Here is a 21,027-nt window from a genome sequence, read left to right as displayed (position 1 = left end):
GCCCAGCCCCTGCCACCTCCCCCAGGGAGAAGCCCCGGCAGGGCCAGGGAGCGCTGGGGGCAGCCAGCGCCGGGTCCGGGATCGTTCCTCCCTGGAGGGTCCCACCAGCAGCACTGGTAGGGCTCTGCCCTCGCCCCGCTCGGAGCCGCCGAGCCCGGATACCCTGATTCCCGCTGGGCGCTCCCCTCTCCTCTAAATGCCCAAATCCCCCTTGCAGGGGAAGCCTTGGGACACACGTTTCTATCCCACCTCTTCCCGGCAGACCCAACACTGCAAAAAAACACGTTAGGGCAGAAATTACCTGCGGCTCAAAGTGCCCCCCCCACCTCTGGAGGGGTCCAAAGCCCCAGAGGCCGTACCCAGGCATCCTTCCCAGGCGAGGAGAGGATGGGGAGAACAAGGGGTGCACGTTATAAATATAAAATCATTATCTGCTACAAACAGAAGACGTATATTGTACATCTTTGACCCATATACACAAGAACACAATATACACAGAACGCCTCGGAGGAACGGGGGCTTCGCAAGGGGGTTTCAGGAGATGCTGCTCCCCTACCGGCCCCCCGCGCCTCCCCCCGTGCTGGAGGGGGCTGTACCGACGGCACATCAGTCACCAAAAGTCCCCTCAAAGGAGTGGTTGTGTCCCCCCCCCCCCGCCGTGCCCACCCCGCTGCCCTGGGGGAGAGGGAGGCGAGGAGGATAGGGAAGAGGAGAGAGGGCAGGCATGAGGGGCTCCCTCGCGACCCCACAAAGTGCTTGGGGTCTCCGGCCCCCTGGAGCGAAGCCGGCCCCTGAGAGAAACTTCTTGCCCTGCTGCCCTCGGGGGGAGGCGTCTCCGGCCAGGCGGGTCTCTGATAAGGCATTTTCCTCTGGGAGTTGGAGCGAGCGGTGTCAGCCGGAGCAGCCGGAGCAGTGCGCGCGGTGGCAGGTTAACACGAGGCAGCGAAGCCAAGGTGGTCCCAGCCGGACAAGCCCAGGGCCGGGGGTGCAGAGGACAGGAGGGCTTCATCCTCGGCTCAGTTCATCTGTAAAGCTGCCCCCCCCCTCCCCTGTCCTCCCCCAGCCCCTTCGAGCCTCTCTCCCTGGCTCGAGCCACCGGCACAGCGTGAAATACTGACGGTCAGTGGAGTGGCACATCCAGGCGCATGGAGTGGCAGACAGGCACACGTTAAAAGTTAAGACAAGAGTCGATGTGAGCTTTGTACAGCGAGGAGCAGCTCCCGGCCGGAGTGTCCGAGGACTTGGGACGACAAAAATGCCACAGTGATCAGATCGGGCCAGGACGAGGGGGTGGGCACGGGGGAGAGGAGGGAGTCGAGTCCCGGCACCTATCGGCGGTAATGATTGGGGGCATCCGCAAACATGTATTTGAGTCTGTAGGCTTCGGCCAGCAGGAGCCCGATTTCTTCGTTACCCCAGTGTATCGTGGGCAGGTTTTGTAACAACATCAGGAGGCCCTGAAAGAGGGGAAGGCGCGATGGCTGGGGAGGCTGAAGGCAGAGCCCAGCTCCGGAGCAGGCTCGGAGGCAGCGGCACTAACTCTTGCCCCCCACACTCGCAGGTCTGAAAGGCTCCGAGGCAGCGCTGAGATGTGCTCGCGTCTGGAGCTGCATCAGTGAAGCGCCTCAGATGCCTCCAAACCGCTTGAGATAAAGGCTGCTGCCACCCCAGCGGTACAGCCAGACAGCAGAAGGCAAACACAAGGGATTTACCGTGGGCAGAGCCCGGGGAAGAGGTGGGATGTGATGTCCGGACCTCCAGCAGCGCTCTGTCCTGAGCGCTGAGGCTCAGCCGTTAATTTTAGACAAAGCCCCCGGGGCTGGATGATGTCGGAGCCAGCCTTGAGACGTGTCCATGCTGAGCTCCCAGCCAGAGCAATTCCCTCCCCTCTACCCCCCAGGGAATTACCCCCAACTGCAGGGTCTTACCTGGAAGTCTTCCTCATCTAGGATCTCCTTCCGCCACTTGATCAAGAAGGCGGCGCAGACGTACAGGTGGAAATGGGAGAATCCTTCCGGCTCCGACTGCGGACAGCAAAACGCCGGGTCAGCTCCTGCAGCTCAGCTGGAGCACGTCTTCCCTGGACACAGGTGTCCTGCTGGGCCACCCATCACCCAACCGGCTGCGAATGTCCCAGGGCCACACTGCTCTGCTTCCCTCATCCCCCCAGCTGCGCAGCGCTGCCGCAAGACCCCCGTCCCCCAAGTGCAGGGAACCGGCCCCCCCCGTCACCAGCCAGGCAGGGAAGGCAGCGGGAGCCTGCATACCTGGTAGGTGTCCCAGAGGCGGATGGTGCAGCGAAGAGGCAGCTCCCTCATCAGCAGATTGTTCATCCAGCGAAAGGCAAACTGCAGGTATTCCACCTCGTACTTCCTAAAGTGGTTATGTACCTGCTCTGAAACAGCACATTTCACTTACACACCTGGGGACCACGGTGCCCCAGCTCCCGCGCACGGCACTGCCCTCAACACACGCGTTCATGCACGTTCAGGCTGAGACCTTGCTCTCCCAAACACCTCCACCTGCCACCCCGGGCCACCGGGCCAGCCAAAGCCCATCCCCAGGAGGTTTCTGCTGACCCTACCCTGCCCTGCTTCCTTACGTCTTGTAGCCAAGGGTCTACCCCTGCCCTGAGCATACTGCTTGCAAAGGTGGCCTCCTGCTGTTGTGACTCCAACCTCCTCAGATCCCCCTGTCACCTACCATCGATCCGGCTGACCAGCTCCTCCAGGGCTTTGACTTTCTTCTGGATCCCTGGCTGTGCAAAGGTGTAATTATCCTGCAGGGAGAGGCCAGGAGTCAGAAGCAGCAGCTCTCACAACAGCTAGAAATGACCAAAATCAGATCCCCAGCTCCACAGGGAGCCAAGATCACCATGAGCCAAGGAGACATGGCTCCTGAGCACCAGGATCATCTGCCTGCCATGAAATCCCTAGTCAGGGCAGCACCCACCCATCAGCCGCAGCATCTTATTCCTCCAGGATTTTACCCACAGATTTACCTCAGTAAACCAGCAAAATCTCCCTGATGCTGGGACATCAACCCTGGTGGGGCGGCAGTATTAAACACCAGGCAGGCAAGCTGGCAGCAAAGTCTTGTGGCTTTTTTTTGTTTTTTTTAAATCGTTTGGAAACAGGAGTGCTGAGGTACTAACAGACTGCCTCCTGTTCTTACCTCTGCCGCCAAGAGTGGTTCCAAAGAATGTTTATCAATATGGTGATAGGCGCTTTATATATGTAATAGACACAGAGAGATGCCTGCACTGCTACCCCAGCAAGGGGAGAAAAACCTCCCTGGCCCCAGAGGCTCACCTGTATCCCGTCTAGCAGCTTGCTCATGCACCAGAAGCTATCGGCTTCGATACTCCGCAACACATCCTGTGACAGGTTCGTCACGTCAAAGTTCTCCACGTCCTCCTCTGCAAAACACAGAGAAGAGCACATTAGGAGGATGGGGGACACTGAGGGGCTTCATCAAGCCAAGGCAGGGCAAGAATAACTACAAGGCTCCCTGCGCGACGTGAGCGACCTGCCTGGCGCACAGCACCCACGCACTGACCTACTGACGCAGGATAACTAACCCAGGGGGTTAAAGGACCCCCAAAATCTCAGCGCCGGTGACCTGAACCCAGCCCAGCTCCCCGTGGGAGGGATCCCACAGCGCTGCCGCTGTTGTGGTCCCTCTGGGACGAGGGCTGTGCGTGCACCAAGCTCCCAGCACGTGGGACCCCTCTAGCTGGAGCGCATCCCCCTGTGGGTGACGGCAGGTCTCTGCCTGCTGGCAGCACCACGGGGAGAAGCGAATCCCTGGCTGCAGCCAGAAACCAGGGAAGGAAACGCTGCCCTTGGCCTGGGGCAGCACAAGGGAGCTCGGTTCCCCCTCCCAGTCAGATTCAGCATCATCCCAGGACTGCAGCCCAACAGAGGTGCCCAAAAAGTGGCTGCCAGCTCTGAGAACCCACGAAGAAGAACTGCCAAAGCCTCAGAAACCTCTACAGGAGAGCAGGACTCTCGGGCACAGTTGCAAGGACGCAAAAGCACGTGAACATCTTCCTGGAAAGCAAAAAGGCTCCGAGTTAAATCCAGCGCAGAGCCTGAGAGCAGGGAGAGTGCTCAGCTTCAGAGAGCTGCTCGTCCTCCTCCTCATCCTCCTCCTCGAGCCCAGCCGACCGGAGAGCTCCAGCCGGCAGAAGCAGCCCCGTTGCTGAGATCTGTGCAAGCTTGTTTTTCAAACCCAGTGACCTGAGGGCCTGCCAGGACAAGGGTTAGTGGCAGCTCCGTCCCCAAAGGGTACTCACGGAGTGCAAAAGGCTGCCCTTGCTTTTACATGGGCTTACGAACCACCCCCAGGAAGGGCAAGGGAGAGATCAAGTGCCTCAAGGGTGGGACAGCAGCGATGCTAGCCGAGGTTGGAGCAGAGATCACCGGCTCTGGGCCAGGCTCACCTTAACCCGGAGGCTGCAGAGGGCAACAGGCACGGGAAGGCAGTGGAAGGTTGGGACAGGCAGGAGACACAGATCTGGTCCCCCTGACCTGCCAGCTCCCTCCCTTTCCTCCTCAAGAGGAGAGCACCCGTCCCGCTGCGGTCGTGCCACTAGATCAGATCAACAGATGCCAGGGCTGAACTGGCCCCTTTCCAAACCCAGAGGCTTGGAAATCCTAACAAGTGTCTTTGATCTTCTTTGGAAAAGAGCAAGAGAGGAAGACGGGGCTTGGGGATGGAGCCGGGCCACCCTCCTGGCTCAGACACGCCGCAGGGCAGCTGTCGCAGGCTGGCAGCGTTGTGAACGCTGGCACCAACAGATGGGCTGCAGGATGGGAAGGTCAGAGCCAGTGGCTGACGCTGCTCTCACCTCTGCTCCTCCTCCAGGGCAGAGCTCAGACCCACGGCAAACTGCCACCAGGAGCTTTAGGGACAAGCAAGGGTTTAACCCTGCATTAAGTTGGCAACCTTGTACTGCAGAAAGGGCAGCAAAGCTGTTTTCCAGCTGCAGGTCATCATCCCAAACTAGCACACTTCTGCTGGCTTCGCTGCAGCCCCTCGCAAACGTTCCGGGTAACGAGACAGGCAGGCAAAATCTGTTTAATACCCATTTTCCCCACATAATTCCCCCCCCCAGAGACAGGAGGACAGGCAGGCAAAGGAACAGGACGGGGCCACGTGCAGAAGGCCTCCCCCACGGAGCTCCAGGCATGAGGGCAGTGATGGAGAAGGGGACGTGGTGACCTGCCCGGGTGACGGGGAACACCCCGCTGCTTGCGCTGGCATGGGGACAAGAGGAGCAACTGCCAGCACGCCAATGTCAAAGCAGAAGAGTGGCAGGAGATCCCCAGCATGAGCCGACGCACACGTTGCAAGAAGCTTTGGAAAAAAACCACCCAGGTCTCTGGAGTGCGTGGCTCAGCATAAACATCTGCTCGGCAGCATCATTAAAGAGGCCACATGGAAAGGAGGGAGATACTCAACATATGGCTCTGACGGGGACTGAAAGGCAGCCAGCGGCACGGTGACAGCAGTCGGGACACTGCTGGCGGCGTCACAGGGTGCCCAAGGGCAGCTGGGGCTCGGGGAGAGCAAAGTTCCTGCGAGCGACATTTCGACAGGGCTCAGGGTGGGCAGAGGAGAGGGACATCACAGTCCCACTTGAACCCCTGCCTCAAATGCCAGGCAGGGCACAGGTTGGAGCAGAGCCGAGGAGCCAGGGCTCCAGCCTCCCCCCCCCCCGGCTTCCCACAGGGGAGCTCCGAGGGCTCCCCGTATTCTGGCAGCCGGGGCTCAGCGCAGGACGAGGCACGCGGAGAACAGCGCAGCCCGGTCTCGGCTCGCAGCTCTGCAGAGTCAGGGGCGAGTCTGCCCCACGTGCAGCGAGCGACACGTCCAGGGCAAAACTGGAGTTCAGAACAAGGCTGATGTGGCAGCCTGGGCTGGGCTGGCTGCGGTGTGACTACGAGGCTCCCTGTCCCTTCACCCAAGCTCCACGTCTGCTCAGATGGAAACAGAGTCTTAATTTAACCACGATTAGTATTTATATATACATATATTCTAACAAAGCCAGCTAGGAGTGAGCAAGATCAATACTTCCCATGGCACTGCTCCCCTCCGCAGACTCAGTGAAGTGCCAAACAGGTCCCCAAGCCGGGACAACCCCTCATACAAGGCTTTGAACGGGGGATGGAGGCGGTGTCATACACCGAGATGGGCACAGAGCGCTGGGAGAGGGTGCAGGGGCTGGCCCGGACACTACCTGGGGATGCTGAGCTCCTTTCTGAGGTCTGTCACTGCCATTTGAAATGCAGACGCAAGCCCTGAAAGCTGGGAGTGACTCTGCAGCAGGACAGGCTGCGGACCCGAGCTGGGAGGCAGTTCTGGCAGGACCAACAGCTCAGCATCCCTGTGCTTGCTGGGTCCTCTCTGGAAAAAGGGGCATATGGTTTCCCCGGCAGGTGCCAAGGTGCCATCCCTGCCCCGGTTCCTCGCACGCCAGACTGCCTCTCTCCATCCTCACCGCCCCAGCAGCGCTGGCAGCCTGCGCCCGTCCTACCCCGAGGGCAGCAACAGCAGGCTCAGCTGCCCCTGCAGCCTCAGCACCTCCCTCGAGCTCTTCCTCATGGCAGCACCAGCTGAAAACAAGCGCTGCTCAGCAATCTGGGGCAGAAGCCACCGAGCAGACGGGAGGAGGAATCGCTCCAGCTACGGATCTGGCAGTGGCAGGGGCCCAAAGCGCCCGTGCTTGCTGCCAAGTAGCTGAAGGCAGCCGTCTTCGCGCAGGAGGCAGGTAGAGCATCACAGAAGGTGAGCCAGCTTGCCGCGCTGGGGGAAAGGGGGAAACGCAGCAGTTTTTGCTGCCCCGTCTGCCAAGGGCTCACAGCAGTCTGCCCAGCACCTGGAAGGAGCACGAATTTTGCATCCAGACTGGGTGCACAGAAAAAGCAACTTGTCCAGCTGGCACTGGAGGAGGAGGCAGGGGAGGCTCAGAAGCGGGGACTGGGAGCTCTGGGGAAGAGCTGCTTCTCCCTGCTGCTTCAGCCTAGCTGGTATTTTCTGAAGTTGGTCAAAGGGGCACAGACGCTGGACTCCAGGCATTGCCCAGAAAGAGGGAAACATCAGCAGCAGGACCCTTTCAGTCAGGCTAGGGAGAGGCAGGGGTCATCCAGTTGCCAAAGCATCCCAGGGCAGGCAGAAGAAACCGCTTCCTGCAAACGTTTTTCACTCACTGGTCCCATTACCTCCTTCAGGACCCGGAGGGGCGTACACCCCTCCTCCCCACAGCTTCTGTGGTGAGGACGGAAAGGCATCAAGTCAAAGACACAGCAGCACGGCCAGCCAAACGGCTCTAACTATTCCCCCAAGCAAGCTGTGTTTACTCCCTCCGTGCACAAGGGCTTGGGAGTTTGCTGGGTTAATGCTGACTGTTGGTTTGTTGCTCATGTCAACTCCAACAAAAGGAAGCTGCCAAATTGTTCCTCGAACGTGCCTGAAAAGCTACAGAATGTGCTCGATAAGCTACAAACCATCCCCCTGCCCAAAGGTGTCCCCATGGACACGTTCTAGCCCTTGGTGGAAGCCAGACAAGCCCTCTGAGGGATGTTTTAGACCTTGGTCTAGTAGCTGATGTATAGCGGAGATGCTATCGGCCAGACACATTAATCAGCTGAAGAGCACCAAGGAGAGGTTTTAACTGGATTTGCAGGAAAAATTGATTTGTCGCCTGCAAATGCAATGCCTGCCCAAAGCATGGGATGATGGGTTAGAGGCCTACAGTGAACTGGGAGCTGGGGATCACCCTGTTACCGGCGGCGCGACTGCTTTATAAGAAGCCACTAGGCTGAGCAGTAGGAGACCAGGGCGTCAGCCTGGCCTTGCGCTGAACACCTAACCAAAGCCAACAGCCTGTGAACCCCCCCGCCTCCCCCCGTGAGCTCTGAACCACACCGCAGCCCCTGGAGAGCTGCAGGGTCCTGCTGAGTCAGCCGCTGCGGGAGACAGCCCTCCGAAAGCTCCGACACAACCGTCCCCGGGAAGGCGGCGAGCGCAGGAGCCAGCTGGCAGCACAGCGGGTCCTTCTAGCATCCTGTCGTCAACAAACCACCCGCTCTGAAAGGAGAGCAGGGGCAGCAAGCGCAAGAGGTTTGAGGATGGAGCCAGTGCTGGTGCCAACTTCCCAGAGCTGGCTTTCAAGGAAAGGCAAGGGAAACTTTTCCAGGCCGGTTGTACGCACACCGTGGAACGTGGAAATACCCTCAGCTGACACACAGGTATGCCGGCCCTCAGCGGCTCCGTGCGCAGGGGCTGCCCGAGCCATACAGATCATCCCCCTTCCCAAGGGGATACAGCTGGGGAAACAGCAGCAGGATTTCCTCTGAGCAAGAGAATTGCCACCGAACGGCAAGTTGCCCCTTGGCACGTGCTGCGCAAGGGTTACCGCACTGTGCAAGGCTTCTTTTAGCTCTCCTGCTGCACGGGCTGGGGAGCAGCACAGATTTGGCTAATCCCGGGATCCTGGGAATTGGTGATCCAACACGGAGAACCTCCAGACCTGCCCTGCCCAGCACCATTCTCCAGGGCCCTGTCAGCAAAGGCAGCTGTAGAGAACAGGCAACGCTCAAACCAGCGACCGCAGTCCTGTTGCACAAGGGGTTACGTCACACCGAGCGCAGCTAGTCCTTTCCCACCTAGATTCCAGGCAATTAGTGATCTTATCCTGAACTTCTGAAGGCTACAGACCAGGGAGCAGGTGGCCACCGAGCCAGCCCGTGACCTAAAGGCTGGCTTTGAATCCCAGGCTCTGGGGACAGAAGGGGACGCACGATGTCGCTTGGCCAAATTCAACTCAACGTGTCTCACACGGAGGGTTTTTTTTCATCCAACACAAGTTTCAGAGCTAGCTGGAAACAGGGAGGCGGCATTCGGAGGAGAGGAAGCATCAGTGTGGGGTGAAAACCGCCCTGGAAGGTGGCGAGAAGCACAACCAGCAGCAGGTGGACAGGCACAATGCAGCACAGCCTCTGCAGCCACATGCAGAGAGCGCTGAGCCCCAACACCAAGACGGTACAGGACTGCAAGAAGTCACACCAGGTACCCACAGGCAGCTCTGATGCTTCACGCCAGCTCCCTTCTGGCACAGGTAACTCCCTGTGCACAGCAGTGCTTCCAACCCAGTGAATTAATCCTGAGCAACCAGCCTGCACCAAGACGAAGTGCCACCAGTGCTACTCAGGAGATAAGGCACAGGAAAAACCACTCAAAGGGAACCTACTCAGACCCGACTCAACAGGCTCTTGACCTTCCAGGAAAGGGAATTCACTCCAGCTGGCAGCAGAGCCACATCTTGTGCCTTCTCCTTCAGGCTGTGAGGAGCAACAGCACTTCCCAGGGATCAATCCTGACCACACAGGCGGCTACGGTAGAAAGCAAGATGGCTTATTTCTCTGTAACGTTCTCAGAAGAGGAAGCCTTAGCTGGATAGTGGAAGGCTTCCAGTGGCATCAATAAGCTTTGGATCAGACCTTAAAAATATTTGTTCAACAGGATTTCTGTCGCTAGTAGCGTCTTATAAATTCCTTTGTCCTTCTGTTTACAGTGAAAGTTAAGAGCCTTTAGGCATAGGGATTACGGCATCCCAGCGTTAACGTCAACCCCAAACCACAGCTAGAGCTGGAGAAAGAATAAATCTGCTACGGGTGGAAATGCCTTGAGCTCCAGCTAAAAGCAACTGCCTGACAAGAAAGGCAAAAGCAGCAGGGAGAAGTCAATTTGCCTTCTCAAACCCTCAGCTTGAGAAACACGCCTGTACTAGCAGCACGGGACAGGAATTTTTATTTCAATAGTTTTATTTTACATTCTCAGCAGGGTCTCTTTGTACTTCATTCATTCTTCCTAGAGCAAGGACTAGCTCCAAGCTCAAGCTTTGAGAGAGCCTCCCCTCCCCAGCTGCGTATCAGGGCTTTGCCTGAACTCCCTCAGCACCCAAAAGACCCCACTTTCCTCCAAGCTGTAAGGATGTGAAATGCATTCCAATGGAAATCCACCCTTCGCGCTTCAGCTTCTGCAGAGCTCAGCAAGATGAGGAAACTGAAGTCAATTCAACCAGGCAGCAAAGACACAAGAAGAGGTCAAGACGCACCTCGAGCCTGGCACAGGCACTGAAGGAAGAACACATCGCCCCTCCAGCAAGGCAAGCTTTGCTGCTGCCAGCACTTCACGCCATTTCAAACACCGTGGTCAAGAGGCAGCACCGTGCTTCGAGCGGCAAATGTCACTTACCAACATACTCCGAGAGGAACACAACAAAGAACGGAGTGACCAGGTCATTGATTCCCTGTACGTAGCCGCTGGCCGGGTGTCGAATGGCCCAGATAAACAGGATTCTTTCAAAGATCTAGGGAAGAATGAGGGAAAGCAGGTACCTGCGTTAGCCGTGCACAAAGGAAAGGCAGAAAAGTGTAACTGCTAAGCTCAGGGAGCAGAGATCATGCGCTGACAGGCTTTTCTGCAGCAATACGAGTAAGATATGAAGCGTACAGGTCCTCGGAGAGACTCCGTACGATCCACAGATCCCACAGACAGGCCAGATTTCACAGAACGAGGCAGCCCAGGCTCCTCATCAAAGAAACGCAGACCCAACTTTTCAAGATGCGGGTGGTTTGAGACCCCTTCCACCCCCAGGCCAGGGCTGCCCATCAGCAAAGCAGCACGCCTGGCCGATCACCTGGGAAGCCAAGGCTGTTATCAGCAGGGTACTCACATCACAGATTGGGATAGCTCCCCACAGAGCAGCCTCCCCCCTGCAATCGATGTGTTATTTCCAGACTGTCCCAGTGCCAGGACACAACGCTCTGACATATCACATACACATGCTGAGCTTATTTCCAAAGAGGACAGATGCCCACGCCTCCTGGCCACCTCTCAAACCCATCCCTGCCTGGGTTTCTCACATACTGCTTTGCACAAAGGAGATTTCGTAGCAACACAGAACTGATCTTCTGTTCTGGTTCAGATGCCTTGAATTTGTCTCAAAAAAAACCAAACAAAAAAAAAAAACCCACACAAACAAAAAACTTCAGGTCTTTTATCAACCATTGGCTACATCTCGCCACGAAAGAGCTGATCTCCTAACCCCTGAGCTCCAAATCTGATGTCTTTCAGAAACGTGGGACAAGACCAGACAGTTTCAGCAGGTATTTGCATCTGGAGCTGCCAGCCAGGGAAGTTTCCCTGCAAAGCTAGGGATGTCTAGGCAGTGAGATCTAACCCCCACACACACCCCACGGCAAATGTGGGGCAGGAGCTTCGCTCCCCCTTACCTCCTGGACGAGTGGCTGCTGGAAGAGGGGGATGAGCGGGTTGGTCCTTGGAATGTCAATGTGGATCTAGAAGAGAAGGTGGGTTATATACACCAGCCATGCTTTCCGGGGCCACAATAACTCATCACAGGCTACCAGAGAAGAATCCACCCCTCAGTGTCTCCTCAAGCAAGGGCTACAGATGACAGCTGCACCGAGAAAATCATCTACAGTTTCATCTCCAGTCTCTTCTGCTCAGGTGTGGGCAGGTGGCCAGAGCTGGGAAAGATTTGGGGTCTGAAATCTAGTTATGACCTTAATTTAGAGAAGACTTCAACTAATACCCGTAAGAAGATGGACAGAAACGTGGTACCCTGTCCCCAAGGAGGAGACTCCTACTAGTTACAGCTAGAGGAAGCCCCAGCATGACCCCAGCTGCAGGGACAAGTAGCAGCAAGAGGGAGGAAAGGGATGTAACCGAGGGAGGAAAGGGATGTAACCGAGGGAGGAATCCAGGCGACAAGCAGAGGGCTTGTACCTGTCGGTAGGTGTCTTGATGGTGCTCCTCATTCCGGGAATCGTAATACTGCTGGATGAAACCAAAGTACTCCTCCCGCTTGCGTTGCAAAGTCAGCTTTCGCCGCTCCATGTTTGCGGGGAGATAACCCTGTAGCAGGAAAACCCACATCAAGGCAGACCCTCTTCCCTCACCACAAACCATCCTCTGAAATCCTGCCGGTCGGCTGTGCACCCAGAAACATCAGGCACAGAGACACAGGAGCTGGGGAAAGAGCTTTCCCGGGATTTGGCTTTCCCAGCCCCTGATGCCTTTACTAATCTTGGAGCGACCCAACTTCAGGGGACCCGGTTTCCCAAAACAGAGTGAACCACACGTTCCCAGCACCAGGATGGGCTTTGTGCTCAAAGATGTTCCAATTACATTTCCTGATCAAAAAAAACCCCAACCCCCCCCCCCAAAAAAAAAAAAAAAAAACCAAAGAACAAAAAACCCACCGCTACAGCTCACCCATAGGCTAGGCACAGGTACAACGAGAGCAAACGTGGTTACGGGCTAACATGAAGGTCTAAGAGCTGCACGTCCCTGGCTCGGCACATTCCCCCCCGATTCCTGCGTCACAGCTCCGAGTACTCACTGAGAGGAGACGCCACGTCACAGGCCGGACCTCCCTGGGCACGCCAGGCCAGCTGCATTTCCTCAGCTCATCTGCAAACGGACAGTGGTGGCAATGGATTAGATCCTAGGCACGTCCAGGCACCACTACACCTAGAAGGAGAGGAAAGCCCAGTCTGCTCCTGCAGGCTCTGGAGACACTGAGCCTCCAGGAAAGCTCCACATTAGCGATAACTGGGGATGCGGGGCTGCGGCAAGGGGAGTAGAGATGATTTCAGCTCAGCCTGGGCACAGAACTGGTGGCTGCAGGGGCTCCAGTGTGCTGCAACCTCAGTTCTCATCCAGAGCCCAGCAGCCCCCAGTGATGACAACCATCATCTGCGAGATGCAGAAAGGCTGGGAACAAACAGGGAGCTGGTGGAGGACGTTACCATCTGCCGACAGAGCGGTTTGTGCAACCGTCTCACTTGGTGCCACTGCAGGTAGTAATTTTTTCCACCCTGGAGCAGACCCGTTTACAATCTGAAGCAGGCAGCAGGCCCCTCTGCCTTCCCCTTCCCACCCGCAGGCACCCCCGTTTTGTCACACTCACCCAGGTCTGTGTTGTGGCTGGAAAGGAGCTGCCGAAACTTCTCCAGGCGGGTTTTCTCCCTCACTGTCATGGGGGGAGCACCCGAAGCATTTTGGTCAGAGATTCGGGCGACAAGCGGAATGACAGGTCGAAGGGGAAGGGACTGCTGCTTCTGGAGGGGGGTCCGCACACAGGCCTCCTCTGCAAGGAGCAGATGCTGCAGTTAGGTGGGGAAGACCACCGCACCTCTCCAACCCTACCCCGCTCCTCTGGCTGCTGTCAAGAGACCTGCCACCGCAGATTTCACCCCTCTCCTCCCCAGCAAACAGAGCATCACTGGCCCACTCTGATGGATCAGCTGCTTCACAGCATCTGCTGCGGCTCTTCCATCATTTCTCCTTCCTTCCTCCTGCATCCAGACTCCCCTCTTCACATGGGAGGCCATGGGCAGAAGGACACAGGAGATGAGGCAGGAAGAGCTGTGGGAATCCCAGAACTGACCTTCAGATCTGCTCTGCTCGCCACTGATCTAAATAGTGATCAAGCCAACTGCGAGCACAGCGAGGAGGCGCTGAGCTGCCAATGCCACCCGCTGGCAGCAGGGACCAGCTGGGTTACTTCCACAGCCTGCGACAAGGCACAGTGAGCAAGGAATGACGCTGCCCAATTCCCTGCCCAAGCTGCACCCACCTGGGGTCAACAGGACCTTGTCCAGACCTTCACTAAGAGCAGCACACTGGGCCACCAAGGACGCAGACAGTGAGCAACCCTGAGCAAGAGCTTAACAGATGTCCAAAATCTGTTAGCACCCAGAACACGGGATCCTCTGGGACAGACGTGCCTGTATGCAGTATATTGAGCAGCAGAGGACAGTGAAGCGTTAAGGCCAACCCTCCAAAAATGGCTCCTTGGAGTACAGCATACTACAAGGAGGTGAAAGCCCCTGTTGAGCTTACGGGCTGTGCCATAGCTGCTCGCCCATAACATGTGAGTAGCAGCAAGCGGCTGAGTTCAGCCGTCAACAAGGAGAGCAGCGGAGCAAGAGGCTGCTCCTGAAGACAGCTCTTACCAGACGTCCTGGAGAGCTGGGCCTCGCTGCTGGACTTGATGACCTTGCAGTTGGTGGGCATGTCGCTGAGAGCAGACTGGGTTCTCTCAGGTTTTGCCCGCAGCTTGCTGTGGTTCTCCAGAACCTGGGCTGCCGTGGCCTTGGCCACTTTAGAGTTCAGAGTTTGCAGAGAAGAAGAGGAGGAAGAGAAGTCCTCATCTTCATCATCACCGATGTCCCAGGCATCACTGGTATTGCGCGCAAACTCATGAAAGCTGGAGGCCTTCTTGCTTTTCATAGGCAGCGCGTTGGCCTTGGAGCGGTCCTTGATGAAGCTGGAAGCCAGAGAAAAAACAGTGGCGGAGTTATGCTGTTAGACGGGTCCATTTTCTTTCCTTCCCTATGTCCTCACGCCAATCAGCCAGTCCCTTTTTCCAATTTCCCTGTTCCTCCTCCCAAACCCAAGGAATATGTTACGCCTCTCTGGGCTGCCAGGAGGCAGAGCCTGAGCTGGTGAGATGGCTGGGCATGGAGGCCACAGACAGCTGGAGAGGCGCCAGGCTTCCCGGTTCAGAAGGGCAAAGGGGGAGAGATGTACCATTTCTCCGGCTCCACCTCCCATTACCCTACAGAAAACAGGTAAATCAACACCCAAACAGTCCTGCAACCTGGGGAGAGGCATGTCAGAGGGTAGACAGAGCTGCTCCGGGCTCGTGGGCACTCCTGGTACAGCAGTGATCGCTCTCAGACCGATCAGCCCGGTTCTTTTTTTCAGGCACAGGAGGAGCCTTTGCACTTTCCCTTAAGCTACAGGAGTCAAAGTCCACCACCTGAAGCGTCACAGAAAAGGGGGAAAGCCTTCACAGCCACACAGCACGAGACAGGGACAAGGAGGCAGTTCAGAGCAGCTCTGCTTTTTCCTGCCGGGAAGGGTGCTGCGGTTCTCCAGCCTCGCAGCTGCCAGGCAGGTCACCGACCCTTCCTTAAATTCCTCTGTCCCTGAAGGGCAGCAGAAGGCTCAGGCGTCACTGCTAAAAAACGTGCCCGTCTCCTTTGATGTGGCTGGGCCGATCTGGATTTCGGGCCACAAAGGGCACCAGCAGATACGCTTTCCCTGCCAGCTTTCGCAGAGCTCCAGCCAGCGCTGCACCCCACTGCTGTCCTCCTCTGCTGGAATATCACAGTGGGGAGGGATGCTGGAGATCTCCACCCAGTGCAGGACCGAGCCAAAAACCTGCAAAGCCTCGCGGCCTGTGTCTCCAGGAGATAAACACTTACTTTTTGGTGAGCCGGGGATCCAGCGGAGGATGTTGTGCTCCATAGACAGGTTGAATGCTGCAGGAAGGGGAAAGAAAAGAAAGACGACGATGCAAAAGGCCACAGAGCACCCACGAATAATCCCCTCAGCCTAGACTGGGGTCACGCTTCTTGCCTGCTGTCAGGAGCTAAATCCAAACCAAACGCAACTTCAATAACCTTCTGTCTTCAAAGCCTTAGAGCCAAAGTGCCACATTCAGTTGAAGATTTGCGCTTTGCAAAGCAAAAAGAAGCCTTGTTTAAACTCTTAGGCTCTCTCCAGCCTGAGCTGGGATTTGAGATCCGCTCTTTTCTGTACCACTGATTTACTCCAAGTGACCACATGTCTCAGTCCCCCTGCCTCATACACTGATGTTCATTCTCTTCTCCACCAAGGGGATTTCCAGGTTTGGGAATTCACCCTTCTGAGCCCTGAGGGACACGGGGGGACTCCAGCCTGTGACACTGGGGCTCCTCTGCAGCACACTTGAGGGTTTGAACCCCACGCTGGCTCTCAGGCTCGTGGCAAATGCCACGGCGAAGCAGCATCTGGTAGGGTACACAGTTTGACTCAAGTCCAAATCCCAGTTTAATTAACTACTTCCTATGTGGCCTGACATGAGTCACCATGTTTCAGGAGTGGGACAGGGAGCCCAAGGGCTGCAGGCACTACATGGGAAGCATTACCTCAGAGAGGAGCTACTAGATGAGTGCTCATCACTAGTTTTACAGGCTCTGGATGCAAGACAGGGATCCTGAGTTATCATCTCCGCTTGGGTAACCATTCACAGGCACCCCACCCTGAAAAACCATCGCCAGAAAGCAAGTCCTCCCCATCCCCTGGTACGCGGCACAGTCCCGCATCCCACGGCGGAGACAAGGGCCCATTCAGAGCTGTCACACAAGGAACAGGCTCCCCTTGGGTCAACAGAGCTGGCTTGGTTTCCAGGAGCTGCAGATGGTGCCCAGCAGTAAAACGAGCAGAGCCCAGCCGTGTAGGAGGGGAATGGCAGCCTGATGCAGCTGGGAAGTGCGCTGGGAACCAGTTGATGCTGGGGAGGTGGCAGCAACAGGCCCAGCTGGCAGGGGAGAGACGCAGAGATCCAGGGCAGAGGCTGGAAACAACTACAGCACAGAGAGATCCTGGTGGTGAAGCCTGGCGAGGGGTGGGCTCGCCGCAGCAGCAGCCGTCCCTCGTGGCTGGAAGCGCTGAAAAGGCTCACTGTGTTTACCCACCAGCGATCAAGCCTAGGAAAGAGTTTGCTGACTAATTAGCATCTAGGAGTCAGGACAGCTATTAAGCAGAGGCACCCCCGTGGGTGGGCATAGCAAGCAGATTATCAGGAGTAAGAAAAACAACCCCTCCAGATCATCGCTGCTTCCCAATGACTCATGGCAGCTCCTCACAGGAGCCGGCAGAGCCTCTCCGATAGCCAGCACCGGGCTCGCACCGTCTCGTGACGGCAGTCGCAGCGCTGCTCCTCTCTGCACAGGGACCCACATGCAAAGGCCTGAACTTTACCAGCCAAAGGGACGATGTGTGTTAGACACAGAGGAGGGGATGTGGCAGCCAGCTCCGGGTGAGGAAACCCTTTCCTGGGGCTCTGAAGCAATCGGCCGAGGTCTTCACTGGCTAATGGCTGATACAAGGGCAGAAGGTCCCACCACCCAAGCAGCATTTTTTAAAGAATTTGAACCCAGGCTCCTCGCTCCAAAGAAAGCATCCTGAGCTGATCTAATTGCACAGCCCATCAGCCTGTGCTCCCACACAAACAGATGCAGATGACAGTCTCCTTTCCAGCAGGCTACAGAGGCAGGGCTGAATACCACCATCCTGCATCGGCGAGCTTGAAGGTCTGCTGCGTGAAGCAGGTTCTTCTCCCCAGGTCTGTCCCATCTTCACCGACTCTCTGCCCTATCTACCCATGCAGAGGGTGCAACAGGCTGGGCAGGAGGAGCGCAACAGGTGACTTCTAAGATCCACGAGAATATGCACAACTGCAGATGACAGGTTTGTGCCGTAGTGTCTGTGGTAACCTCGATGTGTGATCCCGCTCCTCCAGCTCACGTCCCTGCAGCTGACTCCCAGCAGATCCTACGGCTCCCCACGAAGCTGCATTAGCACATCCCACTGAGAAAACCGAGGCAGGGGAGCGATACCACCAAGTGATGTTCAGTAACTGCACTTACTCACACGCACTGATGCAGCTTAGCTAGATGAATCTGCTGTCTCCAAGCTTAACTCCCCGTCTGAAGCTGTCTTTGCCTGACTTTTACTGGGACAGAAAGCTCAGGGCAGGCACTGCCTCTCAGCAAACACACCACCGCGTCAGGAGCCGAGAACTAAGCTGATGCTGTGCTCCCAAACTGACTGGATGAGTTGCCTGTCCTGTCCCAGTTTAAGCTCTTTGGGACAGGCATTTCTTGTTACTCCTATGTTCAGTGCCTGGGACAACGGCTGCAGTATCTGCGTTACGCTGCTCCTGAGGAGATCATTGCAGGGGGTGTGTTATTGACACTGCAGCAGAAAGCACATCCGTGAAACCTCAGTGCCACACAGAACATATTTACTCCTAGCAGATTCTGTTTCTTTCCTTTTAAAACAGCATTTAAATTACCTTCCCCTGGAGCCTGGCTGCCCACCTCCCTGAAGAGCAGGAAATAAACAACCCATCGCACAGGATAACATACTAGACCAAGCGGCCAACGCATCCCCAGAAAATTACTGGGTTGAGAATTCGCAATGCAAAAACCACAGAATAGTATTGGAAACACGAAACATTTACTCGTTGTGCCACCTTAAATCTACAGGGCAAAAGCACCAACTAAAAGCTAATACAACTAAGCGACCAAATGCACAAAGCGTCACAGAAAAGGAAGCTAACAGTCTCCAAATCTTTACAAAGCCTCCCTCTGCCAGCTTGTCAGGGCAAAGAAAGGAGGGAGCCAAGAATCTGTACGGGAAGATCTCTCAAAGGTCAGGCAAAAAAAGAAGAAAGGGATCTAGCGACCATGGATGCAGCACGTCCCACCTCCACCTTTCGTGGATGTGCTGCCAAAGACCTGTCAGTAACCGTCCCTGGAAAGGACCGGCACGCAGGGTATTTAAAGGTCGTAACAAGGCTCCTGGACAGCAGGATATTTGCCAAGCAGCCAGCTAGGAGCAGGGGAGAACTTTGCCAAAAACTTGACGTTGGAGTGTATTGTCTAGGCAGGACTGGCTGCCTCCCAGACCGGTTCACCTGGTTTGAGTTTTCCAAGCCAAAGCTCCAAGTCACCCGCTGCAGAGGAGAGAGATGCTGTCTTAAGCCCACCAGCTGGAAGCGTGGCTGTGACCACCGGGTAAGGGATGGGAGCAAGCAGGAGACAAAATGACCCAGGGCGAGCAGAGCACTTTCTTCCCCCATGAGCAGAAGGCGAGGAACCCATAGTGCTCACTGCTTTCCCTTTGCTTGCCACAGACCTGGATTGTCCCACCAACCTGAGGGAGCCAGCGCGGCAACAAAGAACCGAGTGAAAGCACATTAGAAAGAGATTTAACTGGCCTAGCAGGATTTAAAGCCAACTAAGCATTTCAGACTTCGTCCACGCACCAGGAGGGGAAGGGCAGGGTTCAGATAAGGCAAATGAGACAAACGTGAGGCACACCAAACGGGAACAGCACTTGTGAAAGCCTTCATCACAGAGAGGTGGGTGCCCTCTCCCCATGAGAGAAGTAGAGAGCACCTCCTTCATCACCACCAGCCTCTTCTTCCTAAACCCTGCTCGATTCAGACATTTCACTTGCTTCTTCCATCCCTGGGTGAGTGTGAGTGCCTCAGCAGGAACCAGGACATGCCAGCCAGAGGAACCAAAGCAGGGGAGGTGCACACAGAGAGCCCCCACAGACCCTTGATCCGAGCAGATGTGGAACAGGGGTGACACCCAGCACAGAAAAGGATAATGGGGGGGCACGTGCGCTGGCAGGGGCACCTATTTGGGACAGAGCTGCTGCCACCCAAGGTGACACCTCTAAGGGCTTTGGGAAGGGATGAGGTTTCTTCAGTATCTCTGGAAAGGAGGACGGTACAACCCTGGCTCCCAGGGGAGTCTGCAAGGTCCTGATCCCCTCCACCCTGCTTCCCACGGGGCAGAGGATGCACACAGGGGGTCCCCGCAGCCCCCACACAGCCTTGCCCTGCCCTATAGGTGAGGGGGCAACCCTGACACTACCCCTGTCCCTTACACAGGGGGCTTTCCTCCTGCAAGATTCCCCTGCAGGGTGCCTCTGGCATCTGCCCTATTGCAGGGGGGAACCCCAGGACCCCCCAGCCAGCTCTCCTGCCCCACAGCCAGGGTAGATACCCCCGGCACCCCCCCACCCTTGCAGGGGGGAACCCCAGGACCCCCAGCCAGGGTAGATACCCCCGGCACCCCCCCACCCTTGCAGGGGGGAACCCCAGGACCCCCAGCCAGGGTAGATACCCCTGGCACCCACCTACCCTTGCAGGGGGAACCCCAGCCCCCAGCCAGCTCTCCTGCCCCACAGCCGAGACAGACACGACTGGCACCCCCCGAGCCTTGCAGGGGGGAACCCCAGGAGCCCCAGCCAGCTCTCCTGCACACCCCTAGCGCCCCCCAACCTTTGCGGGGGGGAACCCCGCGCCCCCTAGCCCCGTTGGGGGGGGGGGGTGCCCCTGACAACCCCTTCCCAAGGCAGAGGAGCTGCTCCAGCTCCCCTGCCAAAGGCCCCCAGCTGAGGAGGGGGGGCTGCGGCCCTTGCACCCCCTCCCCGGGGAGCGGGACGGTGGGGGGCCGGTACCGGCCGGGCCAGGCCCGCGCTCACCTGCCCGGCAGCTTGGCACTCCGCTTCCAGAACTGCCTGCCGCTCTCGGCCGCCATGGCGGAGGGGAGGGGTGGGCCCGGCCGGCCAGCCAGCGAGCGAGCGAGCCCACCGGCCGGCCGGCCCCGCGGCGCAGCGGCGGAACGCGGAGGAAGGCGGCGGCCCCCCCGCAGGCCGCCTCACCGCCGCCCGCCCGCAACCCCCGGCGGCGCCATCTTGGCTCCGGGCAGGGAGAACGCCGCCATTGGCCGCTTCGGGCAAGGCATTGCGGTTCGGCCAATCGTGAGCGGGAGGAGGGAGTGACGTATGAGGAGGCGGGGTTTGCGGGGCTCGAGGCGGGGCTGTGTGAGGCGGGAGAGACCATCTGAGGGGGGAGGAGGGGATTAACCGTCGCGCCCCGGGCGGAGCAAACCACTAGCACCGTGGGGCGTGGAGTGGGGCGCGAAGGCGGCGGTGCCTGCGTGGGCCGGGGGATGAGCCGGGGGAGCCCTGAATTGGGGAGGGCGGGTGGAGTTAAACACCGCCCTGGGGAAGGGGAGAGACCATTCACGCTGCGGGGGGGAGACACGCCCAGCAAGTACCTGGGTGAAACCATCGGGAGAGGGCGGGGAAGGGGGTTAAACCACCCACAGGGCCGCGGGGGGGAGCTGGTGGACGGAGTCGTGCGCGGGGCGGGAGGGACACACTGGCTGGTGACGGGGCCCAGCGGGGTCCCCGTGGCACCCCGGGGTGGCTCTGCTGGCACCCATGGCTGTCATGGTCCCCTCAAGAATGTAAAGCCATTTGGGGCCATTTCCAGCTCCCAGCCGAGCCCTGGTGCCAGGTGTCCCCTCATAACGACACCCGGGGTGAGGGAGAAGCTGCCGTTATGGGGCA

General features: G+C 57.5%; 1 protein-coding gene across 2 annotated transcripts; it reads right to left on the bottom strand.

Moving 5' to 3' along the window:
• Positions 1–406: 406 nt before the first annotated feature.
• On the bottom strand, positions 407–20,397 carry TBC1D22B (TBC1 domain family member 22B). Of its 2 annotated transcripts, none has more exons than XM_055819976.1 (13): positions 20,155–20,395; positions 15,312–15,368; positions 14,055–14,368; positions 13,007–13,186; positions 12,437–12,507; positions 11,821–11,949; positions 11,304–11,369; positions 10,264–10,378; positions 3,312–3,418; positions 2,704–2,779; positions 2,268–2,395; positions 1,929–2,024; positions 407–1,457 (listed from the first exon to the last, which is right to left on the bottom strand). In XM_055819976.1, the coding sequence occupies exons 1-13, from the start codon at positions 20,208–20,210 to the stop codon at positions 1,329–1,331; spliced, it is 1,524 nt and encodes a 507-aa protein (XP_055675951.1). In that variant the 5' UTR covers positions 20,211–20,395; the 3' UTR covers positions 407–1,328. The 2 variants fall into 2 exon arrangements, with proteins under 2 accessions (XP_055675951.1, XP_055675952.1); XM_055819977.1 differs by having other exon boundaries at positions 1,320–1,457; positions 1,929–2,080; positions 20,155–20,397.
• Positions 20,398–21,027: the final 630 nt, after the last annotated feature.

Source organism: Falco peregrinus, chromosome 16 (assembly GCF_023634155.1).
Source record: "Falco peregrinus isolate bFalPer1 chromosome 16, bFalPer1.pri, whole genome shotgun sequence".
NCBI lineage: Eukaryota > Metazoa > Chordata > Aves > Falconiformes > Falconidae > Falco > Falco peregrinus.
This window is presented reverse-complemented; position numbering and strand designations above follow the sequence as displayed.